The sequence below is a fragment of the Aquarana catesbeiana genome, linkage group LG11 (assembly GCF_042186555.1).
Source record: "Aquarana catesbeiana isolate 2022-GZ linkage group LG11, ASM4218655v1, whole genome shotgun sequence".
NCBI lineage: Eukaryota > Metazoa > Chordata > Amphibia > Anura > Ranidae > Aquarana > Aquarana catesbeiana.
Genome location: NC_133334.1, coordinates 77,459,916 through 77,472,856, shown reverse-complemented (window position 1 = coordinate 77,472,856; position 12,941 = coordinate 77,459,916). Strand labels below are relative to the sequence as shown.

Here is a 12,941-nt window from a genome sequence, read left to right as displayed (position 1 = left end):
TTACAGCTACACACAGTGTTATATAGTGAGGGGAGCTGGGCCAGCACAGGCAATATTTAGACACTCCCAGAAGAGGAGGGGCTATGATGTGCAAGGAGGAAGTGGGCTGTGCTGGGAAATGACTCTTCCTGAAAAAGCCACATTATAAAGGAATACACTAATAATGTACTGTTTGGCTGGTGGCAGGTTCTCTTTATTAGGTGGCCTATCAGTAGGCACACTTCATTGAGGGAAATAAGAGCCTGCATTCTGTGACCATGGAAGGTGACCCTCTACTACAATCCCTGATATAGTGCAATGACCCCCTATGTACTGTGTGAATGTCACCCAGCTACAAGTCCTGTGACCACCCACCCACCCCTCCTCCTCCTCCTCCTTCTCTTTACCTGCTGCTGCAGCCCCGACACCCCGTGCACCCAGCACACTCCGCACCAGCAGCCTGCACCCTGCCAGAGCCATGCCACACCGCCTTCCGTACACTGCACTGCACTACTTCCGTACAGCGTGCACCCGCAAACACCGACCCCTGGAAACACAGCTCAGACCGGAAGTTCCGCTTACACAGGAAATGTCAGGGAACATGTCTTACTGTGGAGAAGCTGCTGACAGCTCCCTGAGATAATAATAGTGTGCCGAGGCCGGCATGGAGGAGTTTATTAAAACCCATCTAGAGCTCCTGAAGGAGGAGAGAGAGGCTGAAATCGAAGAGGCCAGGTATGAGAGGAATGTGTTTTCCTGTGCACACTACACTCCCTCAGACTCCAGTATGGAACTGCTCGTCATGGGGGGTGGGAGCTATGTACTGAGCTCAATATTCAATATTAACATAGAACTAATTCCCAAAGCATTGTTTGCTTTCATTTTGGATAGAGAAGTGAAGGGTGAAATGGCCTGCCAGGTGTTTTTGTCACATTGGGGAGATTTCCTCACATTTCCTGTCCTGTAAAAGCAGCAGGAAGTGACATGAAATCTCTTCCAATGAGGGAAACCCTCTCCAGGATCACACAAAGATGTGTGTTGTTGCACTGTGGTGCCATTCATTTTTAAAGCAAAACTAAAGTCTAAAAAGGAAAACCAGCGGGCAGGTTCCCTATTGCAGAAGAGACTTAAATTATCTGCAATATAATAAACGGCCCGCTCGCAGCGTTCTGTACAAGTGTACACTGAGCTGTGCATGTGCACTTTAATGGCGCTCCAGTGCACCTTATCAATGCAGGTGAGGTGCAGCTCACAATAATGTAATGTGGTGTATTTCCTTGTTATAAAAAATAGCGCAGGTACCTTTTTGGTGTAATTGGCCGCCCATTCAAATTAAGACCTCCTCTTTTACACTGGGGTGGTGCAGGCATTAGCAGTAAAGCGCCGCTAGTTTTAGCAGAGCTTTTTGGCCGCCAGAGGGGGGGGGCACTTTTAACCCCCACTAGCGGCTGAAGAAAGGGTTAAAAGCACCTGTGTTGCGCTTCGGCAGCGCTGCCCATTCATTTCGATGGGCAGAGGCAGTGCAGAAGCGCTGTATACTCCGCCGCAAAAGATGCTGCTTGCAGGACTTTTTTTTCCCGAACTGCAAGCACTCGGGCTTTCACACTGGGGTAACTTGAGAGGCGCTTTACAGGCCCTATTTTTAGCGCTAAAATGCCTTAGCGCCGGTTCACATTAGAAGCGGCACGACTTGCAGGTTGCCTCACCGAGGCGACCTGCACACGACTGCCGCGGCGACTTGCAAGACGACTTCTGTATAGAAGTCTATGCAAGTCGCCCCCAAAGTAGTACAGGAACCATTCTTCTAAGTTGGAGCGACTTGCATCGCTCCGATTAGAACGGTTCCATTGTACAGAACGGGAGGCGACTTGTCAGGCGGCTAGATCGCCTGACAAGTCGCCCCCGTGTAAACTGGCTCTTAAAGTGACACTAAGAGCCGGTTCACACGGGGGCGACTTGTCAGGCGACCTAGCCACCTGACAAGTCGCCTCCCGTTCTGTACAATGGAACCGTTCTAATCGGAGCGACGCAAGTCGCTCCGACTTAGAAGAAAGGTTCCTGTACTACTTTGGGGGCGACTTGCATAGACTTTCTTTACAGAAGTCGTCTTGCAAGTCGCCGCGGCAGTCGTGTGCAGGTCGCCTCGGTGAGGCGACCTGCAAGTCGTGCCGCTTCTAATGTGAACCGGCGCTAAAGGTATTTTTTTTTTTTAAATAACAAACATGTCATACTTACCTCCACTGTGCAGTTCGTTTTGCACACAGTGGCCCCGATCCTGGTCTCTCGACTCCTCCCTGCATCAGATAACCCCTGGGAGAAGCGCTCTCCCGGGGGGTTACCTTGCGTGCGCACTCCCGAGTCCAACATTCGGCGTCCATAGACGCCAAATGCAAAACTTGGCCGCGCCCGTGTCATTGGATTTGATTGACAGCAGCGCGAGCCAATGGCTGTGCTGCTATCAATCTATCCAATCAACAGCCAAGAACCCCCTAGCAGGGAGAAGGCTCATCCCCATGGGACAAGTTCGAGGGTTCAGGTAGGTGAGCGGCTGGAGGCCGGTCACTGACAGGTGTTTTTTCACCTTAATGCAAAGGATGCATTAAGGTGAAAAAATACTTACCTTTACAACCCCTTTAAAAGCACCCCAGTGTGAAACGGGTCTTAAGCGGAACTAAAGTCTACATTCTTGTCTACATTCTTGTCTATTCAATGGTCCTGCGTCAGGGTCGGCATCTTCTTCTGAGTGCCAGGCTTTAGGCCTGCTAACTGGCTGGGTGGGAGATAATGTCACTCCTCCGCATGCACAGGAGGTCGTCATTCCAGCACTATCAGCTGAACTGTGCATGCGCAGCTCAGTTTACAGTGTTGGAGGAGGTGGCGAGCAGGCAAGAACGGGCACTTTATTACAGGAGAGACCGTGTGAAGTTGATACACTAAAGGAGTTTGCTGTTCACTTCACAATTTTCATTTTGTAAAGGAATTTTCACTTGGCTTAGTAAATTCTTCTTATTATAATACAGTTTGCACGGGGCTTTACAATACAGTACAGTTATAATACAATTCAATACAGGAGGAATGGGAGAGCGCTGCTTGTTAGAGCTTACAACGAGGTGAACACGTGCCGATTCAAACCAATTTTTCTTTTCCTTGCTTGTGAATACTTTGCAAAGTGAATTTTCAACACATTCCCTAATATAACTGAAAACTTCCTTGTGAAGTAACGATTCATTTTTGCCGGTGAACATTCTCCTTTTAGTAATTCAACCCCTGTATGTCTCTTCTGAAATAACAAGCCAGCCAGCTTGCAGTTTTTTTTTTTTTCACAGCAGGACTTACGTTCCACTTTTTAACTCACCACAACGGTGTGAATCAAAGCTTAGACCATTGTCACCAGAAGTGTCCCCAGTGGAATATTTTTTCTCTATTCCTGTTCTGGTGACAACTCAAAAGATTTCCCATAACTTTTAGTCTTAGTGACAGTTGTTACAGGGAGAGAGTAAATGTCCCCAGTAGGGACACAACAGCAGTAAAAACCTGACAGAAATGCTAACACTTCATCACTCAATCCAAAACTAAAAGGAAAGTTTTAACTTTTCATTCACTTTTAAGTATAAGTTCACATTTTCAGAAAAAAATTAGGTGAACCGACACTCTACACCCCCCCCCCCCCAAATCCACGCTCTACTTGCCTCAGTGGGTGATGAGCTGTCAGTGCCCAAACAGCCAATGTAGCGGTCCTTTTCTCCCTCTTCTTTCTACAGTGCTTCCAGGACAGATCAGAGTGATGCTCTGTGCTGGCCAATCAAAATAGCTCTGATCTATCCCAGGAGCACTGCAGAAAGAAGCGTGAGAAGAGCAGGGATATCAAATACCCGGACTGCTACACCGGCTGTGTGAGCACTGGCAGCCCATCACCCACAGAGGTAAGTACAGCGGAGCAGGGTACGTTGTAGTTTAAATTTTCATTTTTTTTTTTTTTAAAGATTGTTAAGCTTTCAGTTTTATAATGCAGGATACAAGAGGAGAGAAGGATTCTTATTTGGAACCTGTCAGGTAGAAATTAAATCTTCTTCTCAGCTCCCACTGTCCAGTTCCCACGCCGCCATCTTCTTCCATGACGTCATTGGGAGGTGGCTGGCGTCCCTGATTATGTGCCACCACCCTCTTCCTACCATTCTGACTAGAAGAGGTTGTCTCCTGGGATATGTGATGTACATATCCCAAGAAACACTGGAAGCATAGCACAGGAGGCAGGCTGAAGCATGCCCAAAAAAAGGGTAAAAAAAAAAATGTGGGTGGGATATTCCTGCTGCGGGGGGGGAATTAAGGGGAGGAAAGTCATTTTTCCCAGTGAAGATCTGCTTTAAGTCCTGAAGTGCCAAAATCTTTTCCTAAAATAAAGTAGGTGTGGCCCTCGGTAGACATGATGTGACCTTCCTTGAAGATTAAGTCCTGGTTCACAGCAGTGCGGCTTTGATATTGTGCGATTTCAAAGCTGCAGATCAGTGCAATTTGTTCCTCCGATTCATTGAGGCTTGTGACTTCATTTAACAGAAGTCTATGCAAGTCGCAATGAAAAAACTAGCGCAGAAACTGTTTTTCAAAGTCACTACGACATAAGTCGCGAAGATTTGAACAGTTCCATTGCTAGTAGTGGGGTGCGACTTGTAATGCGATTTGGAACTGTCAAATCACATGACAAATCGCACCGGTGTGAACCAGGGCTTAGTCCTCTCAGTTGAGTCCATTATTTCATCCAAATTTCACATGCCCGGTGTAGACCGCATTTTTATGGTTCATAATTTTCAAAGAGCAACTGTCATCTCAGTCCCGAAGCTTCTCCTCTGACCCGCTGGTGACTCACCAACAGTCCCATTCCCTTTAATGGGATGGCTGGTGATGCGGCAGTGATACAACAAGGCGAGGGACATGGCGGGAGCAGCTGAGTGGATGACCGCTAACAGGCACTTTTTAAATGTAAGGACTCATTCCTGCTGGTAGTTAGAAAACCTTCATTTTGTTTGCAAATATGAAAGAATCTATTTAGAATAATAAGCTGTCAGGTTAGTAAAATAGCAATATGAGAACCGATTTAATCATACAGTTTGTAGTGTACATAGATTTGCAAAACAATGGGATAAAGGAATATTCCTGAACTTTGGTTTATCTCATGGTTACTGTGAAATTGTGTGAATGCATCAATGCGGTGTATGTTATCCCAGCTTGCAGAGCTTGGATTCATTGAATGAGTTTACCAAAAATGTAAGTACTGGAGAATATACAGCCTCATGCGATATAACTAAGCTCCATTTCATGCTGAATAAACTAAACTAAATTATGAATGTACTGTATCTTAAATAGAAAACTTATCTTTTAGATAGATTTTTACTCCAAAAGCATTTTATTAAAATAAATTAAAAAAAAAAAACTGATTTAAATAAAAAAAATCCAATAAAAAAAAAAAAAAAATCAGTTTTTTTTTTTTTTTTTTTTTTTAAATCATTGATTTTTAACCACCCTGTGTGTTGATTTCTTGATCTATTATGATGTGTACTTTGTAGAGAGACTTAATAAAAGATAAACATTTAAAAAATATAACTCCCGTGAGCAAGCTTGCATGCTGCTGGCACTTCCTATGACCATAGAAAACTTTCCTGTTGTAACATATGTAAGCGGCTGAAGTAGTATGCCTGATAAGAAGACCCTACATACACCCGTCACAGTATTAACAGTGGCTGAATACACCATGAGGTTGATTTACTAAAACTGAAGAGGGCAAAATCTGGTGCAGCTGTGCATTGTGGCCAATTAGCTTCTAACTTCAGCTTGTTTAATTAAAGTGGTTGTAAAAAATATCAAATATCAAAGACATGCATCATATTTATGCTTTTACAGTACTAAACCAAATCTCAGTAGTTGTACCTGATTTTTTTTGTCTCCTGCGTCTGTCACAGCTCTCCAAAAATTTTTGATCCGTGGAAGTGTCTCCCTGCCGGCGCTCGAGAGGCGGAGTCGTGACATCACAGGACACCCCTCCCATCTGTACACTCCCCCCGGCAATCACGCTAGCGCGGCTTAGCAGCGAGCACAGACATTGAATAGTGCTCGCACATCACACTCAAAGCTCCACCTTTATCTAGTCCAGGGGACTCCAAACTTTTTAACCTGTTCAGATCCCCGCTATAGCCGAATGACGGCTACAGCGTGGATCTGCTTTGCCGGGAGGCCGTCTATTGACGTCCTCCCCTTTCAAAGCTGGCTACTCCCCAGAAGTGGGCGCGCGGTGCACGCTGTGATCACCCGAGTTAATGAGACTCGGGTGATCACAGATCCGAGTAAGGTGCCGATCCCGACCCTTGATCACGTGATCAGCTGTTGGCCAATGACAGCTTATCACGTGATGTAAACAGAGGCTCGGTAATCCTTTTTTTTTTTTTTTCTCACGCTGACAGTGTGAGAAGAAAGAAAGCCGATCGCCGGCTTCTGTTTGCAGGGACATCGGTCCCGAAGAGGAAGAGCCTCTGTGCCCACAAGTACCGCCTGCCAATTCCAGCATTCAGTGCCACGAATCGGTGCCCACAGTACATCCGTGCCACCTACCAATGCCCACTAGTGGTGCCAATCAGTGCCTCATCAGTGCCACCTAGCAGTGCTGCCTATCAGTGTCACCTACCAGTGCCGATCAGTGCCCATCACTGCCACAAAAAATGAAAAACCCAGAGGTGATCAAATGCCACCAAAAGAAAGCTCTATTTGTGGGAAAAAATTATAAAAATTTAATTTGGGTACAGTGTTGCATGACCTTGCAATTGTTGTTCAAAGAGTGACAGCGCTAAAAGCTGAAAATTGTTTTGGGCAGGAAGGGGGTTTAGATGCCCAGTAAGCAAGTGGTTAAACAAAGGGCCACTTTACTGTTTGTCAGGCTTTAGTGGGGGAAGACTGTGGCCAGTGTGAGTAGAAAATTGTCCCAGCATCAGTGGGAGTAGACGCTGCCCCATCATTGGGTTCAACAGGAGGAATAGTTCCCCATTGTTGGTTTTATAGGAGATATAGTGCCTCATGGTTGGTATCGATGGGAGGAATAGTGCCCAATCGATGGTGTCAGTGGGAGGAATGGGGCCTCATCATTGGTGTCAGTTGGAAGAATAGTGTCCCAAGAGCCGGATAGAGGCAAGCAAAGGGCCGCAGTTTGGAGACAACTGATCTAGTCCAATAATGCTCAAGCATGGAGCAGCCAATCCTGGGTGAGCCAGAGACAGTAGGGGGAGTGATCTGTGATGAAATGCTGGACACACGCATTCTTCTCTCGTGCATGAGAGAACTACATAGTCTGTCAGTCACAGGAGCGGGGGTGTGACGACACAAATTTTTTGGATGTGTCGGGTTTAACACTGCAGGAAAGTGGAGAGGGTTTCAGATTGCTGGATTCTCCTTTCTTGGCAAAACTGGGAACAGATGACTTCTGATGCTTTAGTGTATGAGGTGAACTGCTTATTTTAATTTTGAGTGTTCAAGTTTACCACCACTTTAAGCTTTGACAAAAAAAACTGGAAGCTGATTGGTTTTTGTGCAGAGCCGCTGTAGATTTTGCACTCTCCATTTTTAGTAAATCAACCCCCAAGTGTTATTTCCAACACCAGACTCTGGTCACAGTCCACACTTTCAGTTGTGAGGAACTCTGAAAATTCCATTTGGCGTATTCAGATGTTGTAAATACTGATTCAGGTGTATGTAGTATCTTTTCATTATCAGGAATGCAAGTTTAGTCACTTGCCACTTACATATTATTATACAGGATTTATATGTTACAACACGATAGTTTTTTTTTGTACTCGGCAAGCATTGGGCTTAAATTACAAAAGTGCAAAGTGAGGTAAGATTCGGTAAAGTGAACCTGTGTTCTCTTCAGGATCCTGTCAAATGAAGGAGATGCTCCATGTCAGACGGCAGGAGCCTTTGGTGCAAACAGCTTTTTTCTTTTTTTCGGGGCGGTGGTGGCATCGGGCATCGTGATTGACGATGGATCTACACCGAGGGACATTGTTTTTGTCAAAAACTGTGTCTGTGTTTTTATTTCTTTTTGACACTTTTTGATAATGGGTAGGGGTATAATGTACCCCATACTCGTTCACATAGGGGAGGGGTCGAGATCCGGGGACCCCCTTGTTAAAGCTGGATTCCAGATTCCGATAAGGCCCCCTACCCGCAGTCCCCCACCACCCCGGCTAGTGGATTTTTTTGCAAATTTGCAGCGAATTCGCACTGCTGCTGCACCGGATATATGTGAGCCAGCTCCATTGAAAGCTGATTTGAGTCACATGTCATGCAAATTGGATGTGGTTAAAAACATATCCAATTCGCATATATGTGAAGGAGCCTTATACAGTTAATGTACAGTAACCTATCTTGTGTTATTGTTATTTTCTATTTTTTTTTTTGTATTTGCAGGACCTGGCAGGAAAATATCTCTTTAAAGGAATTACAGAGAAAGGGAGTCTGCCTGCTGAAACTGCAGGTAGCAAACCAAAAAACAGGGCTGTACGGACGCCTTCTGGTCACCTTCACACCCAGGAAGTATGACGCTGAGGCAGTGCTGCCGAGTAACTGCTTTGGATCAGGTACTTAAGACTCGCCAATTTTCTTTTACAGCAGCAAAGCCATTGTACCAACCAACAATGTACCACCACCTACTGAGGAGTATTTATAATATAACTTCCATTTATAATGCAGGCAGAACAACTGGTTTACAACACACATACAGCCTGATATTATAAAATAGTATATAGTAATTTATTCCAAATTCTAAATAGCTCTTTCAGGCTTGTAGGCCACAATCAGCGAGAGTACACCAAGACAGGTTATGGTAAAAAAAAACTTTCACTGAACCAGTGCAAAGCTTTTTGGTTCCGTTTCCTCCTCACCATAACTGGCTATTCTTTCTTATAATGTCATGAGGAAATTCAACTTAATTAATCTACATTGTTGTATATTGATGACCCCCTGGAGAAGGCAGTGTACAATACTTGTTTTTGTTTGTTAAGGGCTCTTTCACAGCAGATTTGTTAGCCGGTTCGATCTATGTCAATCAATGCCAGCTCAACGCCAGGGTGCTCTATTAACAATTGCTGTCTATGTGCCCCATTTATACCACACTAGTGTGATGGTGTGTGTTGAGAAAAAATGTATCCATGCTGAATGCAGGCAACAGAACACGCCTATCAGGATAAAATATATATATTTTGACTCTGAATGTGGCTTATACATTTAACACAGCGAACCCATGCAGCCACATTCCTGCAGCCATCTTCCTCATAGATCTAGCCACAGGAAAAACAAAACCAAAGTAAATTCCTGGCTCAACTCGCCAGCCAGTCTGCAGCAAACAGAATTGTCCTGTCTAACAGTTTGTGTTAAAAACAGGGGTTTAGTTTGAGTAGAAAATTGATGCGCTTTAAATAAATAGTGCACAATATGCTGCTGCGACTAAGCTTGAATCCAGGAATAAAAAATGCATACATGCGAATAAAATAGATAATTATGGTGCTAATACATGTGTTAAAATTGCCAAAATAAATCTTCAAATTGGTGATGTGACGGTGAATATAAATAAAATAATAATGACACTCTGAGTACAATGTCCAGGCAGAGATAAATAGTGGGGGAAAGTAAAAATAATTAAACAGTTCCTTCCCTTAATCCAGATTGATTGACTCACTGGGTTGGATCGTTTGTATCAGGATATTTAGTTTTTCTTGCATCCCACTTTAGCCATAATACTGCTGGTGATTCGGCTCTCAGGATAAAGGTTTTATGCAAAGCAAGCAAAGAAAAAATAGATCATTGTGCAGTGAACTTACTAGATAGTACACAAGCAAAACAGGGACAAGAGATACACTCACAAACTCCCGGCCTGTTAGAAGCATTCAAATATGCAGATTGCAGTCAGCTGCTGTGGACGAGGCTTCCCATAGAGAAACCGCTGCTGTTAACCTTCAGGTGTATTGCAGCACTGAACGTTCTAAGCTCCTCGGAGCTAATTTACTGATTTTATCATAGCACTAACTATATTGGTGTGTATATATATATATATATATATATATATATATATATATATATATATATATATATATATATATATATTTTTTTAAGCACAATTTATTTATATCACACATATCTATCCACATCAGCACTTGGTTTTTATTCATTTTTTTTAGGGGTTTAGTTTGCACACCTTTGCAAATACATGCGTAGGCTGCAGAGCCACTTCACAGCACCCCAGTATTATCTGCAGTCCTAACTTGATAAATTTTTTTTTTTTTTTTTTTTTACAATAGATTTTTATTGAAAAGATTTTCTTAACAATACAGATTGACATTGACACGATAACAATTGTGACTAACTTCTTTGCAATAGTTCTTAAGAATATTCTTATACAAATACAGTAATTGATAGTCTGTACCAGCCTACCCCTATTGGGTTCAAACTGTAGGCATGGATAGGCCATCAATTGCGTTAATTAGTTGAATACAGAAAATTGTAAGGAAAACAAAAAACAAAAAACAAAAAAACACAAAAAAAAACAAAAAACAAAATATATACATATATATATATATATATATATATATATATATATATATATATATATATATATATATATATATATATATATATATATATATATATATATACATACATATACACATTTTTGAGAGCCTCCATAGTATAAGCACATGCATAATAGATAGGCAGAGGGCAGGTGAGCCTGGAGGGAACCCACCCCTTCTTAAAGGCACAGGGACACACTGGACACCCAGCATATAGCACAATGGCAGCAAATGTGTCCAGTGCGTCCCCGCACCAGTATTCCAACAGTACAAACAAATGTCCACTGCCCCCGCCTATAACTGGCCTTCACAGCAAGGAGCACATGGAAGGGCAACCCATGTAAAACAAAACCAAAGGAAATTCCCTGCTCAATATAGCCACAGGAGCTCGGGCAGCTCCTGGGTTGTAGCTGCATCTTCTGTGGACATGCAAAACCCTATCTATACAGACTGACTTCAGGAAACACAGAACCACCACTCAGGGTGAAAGCTGGTACCTATCCCGAACCAGTGACTTATTGATACAGCTCCATTATCTGGCTCTCGCTCCCTTTCGGGCACACCCCATCTAGCCTGTCTGTCAAAGCATATTTCTCTACTACTATGTCTGAATTCTTTAGAAATCTCTCGCCACTTCTAGTACCTATGGTTTCCAAAGGCAAAAAATGCTGCATGCCTTTTTCTCCCCTGACCCTGTTCAGCAATCAGAAGCGGAACCTCCACAACTTGAAGATATGGAGGAAAGTTAATTTTGTAGGGGAGGGTTTTCCTTCCTCTGAAGCTTTTGAGGTACAAGCTACAGCCTTGCACCAAATGCTTTCCGCTGTGTACACACTAATTGATGCGGTGCACACTAGCCTGTGCCTCACAGCACCTGATACTCTACAGGCATAACGGACCCCCCAATAAGAGACTGGCTAAGTCTAAAAATACTTTTCCTATACATGCACAGGTTGATTGTGCAGCTTATGTGGACTGGTTCAGGTCTGAAAAGGTTTACATGCCTAAGCTTTGCTGATCTTTATCCTATGGAAAAGGATTTAAGAAAAAAGTCTATTTTGTTAGTGGATTTTGACATTTCAGTTTTCAATAAACAGCTTACAGTTTCTATTGAGGATGTTCCCTTCTTTAAGGATGCTGTTGAGGGATGTTTTGAAGCCCAATTTAAGGCCTTTTTTGCTCTTGCAGGTCCAACCCTGCAGCCAATATTTGCTGCCATAGCTATTCAATGCCCAATGCTGGACTTGAAATCCCTAAACGGATTTCTTTCTATTCCCAAATTCCGGGTGGAATCTGAGGTCTGTCACTGCTTCCCTCAGACGAGGGGCATTTCTTGCCTTAGTAGACAAGTACAAGATGCCTATCTCCATTTTCCCATTACTCTAACACTTCCAGTGTTTTTCAGTGGGAGATCAGAACTTTTCAGTTTGTGGCATTGCCATTCATGCTCTCCCCTGCATCTCGAGTGTTTGCCACTTCTACGGACCCAGGGCATTCGTGTGACAATTTCCAGGACGACCTCCTGCTGAAGGACTAATCGGGCAGAAACTTGTCTGTCAAGATTCTAGAGGACTATCTAGTTCCTTCAAACCTTTGGCTGGACAATTAACTTTCCAAAATCTGCTTGCCAGTCCACTCATCGTCTGGAGTACCTGGATCTTGGACACAGCCTAAGCCAGAATCTTCATTACTTAAGAGGATTTTATCTCCCTAAGGTCCAGTTCTCAGACCCTCAGATTGCAATGACATCCCACTGGGTGAGGATTTTGGGGCTCATGAGGCCTCATTTTGGCAGTTCCCTTTGCCCAATTTCACTCCATATCCCTTCAATCCAACCTTCTCAAGATGTGGAACAAGCAGATCCAATCCTTTGATCACCCAATGATTCGGTCCAGTCAAGTAATTATCTCAATGATATTTTAAATCTCCAAGCCTGTGCAGGAATTGGGAAAATCCGGGTGGTAACAAACAAGAGTCTTACCAGCTGGGGCCGAGTTTACAACACCCTGACTGTACAGGTAACATGGTCCCCAGGGGGGTAAAAACTACCCATCAACATGGAGAGTCATCATGGGCCCTCTTCAACATTGAATCTCCCCTTTACAAGGTCACCCAGTCAGAGTATAGTCAGACAATGCCACAGCAGTGGCCTACATAAATAATTAGGGGGGCACCAGACGCTTATCAGCCCTAAGAGAGTAGTCTAATACTTTAATGGGCAGAAAAGTACATTCCAGCTATCTTGGCCATCCACATTCTGTCATCGGGGTTGATAACGTCAGATGTATGCTGATGAAACGCATTGGGTGGAGCTTCTGGGGATACGTCATTTCCGGTAGTTGGAGCGCAGGTGAAACG

The 12,941-nt window shown here is 43.7% G+C and overlaps 2 protein-coding genes across 3 annotated transcripts in view; one reads left to right on the top strand and one right to left on the bottom strand.

Annotated features, from left to right (window-relative positions):
* The window catches only part of MRPL21 (mitochondrial ribosomal protein L21), a 45,209-nt gene extending 44,664 nt beyond the window's left edge, over nt 1-545 (bottom strand). The window contains exon 1 of one of the 2 annotated variants that reach the window (XM_073604560.1): nt 387-545. In XM_073604560.1, coding sequence (XP_073460661.1) covers nt 387-459 — 73 coding nt within the window. In that variant the 5' untranslated portion in view covers nt 460-545. The remainder of the gene's footprint in view (nt 1-386) is intronic. The other variant, XM_073604561.1, reaches the window with a different exon arrangement.
* The window catches only part of IGHMBP2 (immunoglobulin mu DNA binding protein 2), a 116,212-nt gene continuing 103,788 nt past the window's right edge, over nt 518-12,941 (top strand). Inside the window, exons 1-2 of the mRNA XM_073604559.1 lie at nt 518-714; nt 8,428-8,597. Of these exons, the coding sequence (XP_073460660.1) occupies nt 644-714; nt 8,428-8,597 (241 nt within the window). The 5' untranslated portion in view covers nt 518-643. The remainder of the gene's footprint in view (nt 715-8,427; nt 8,598-12,941) is intronic.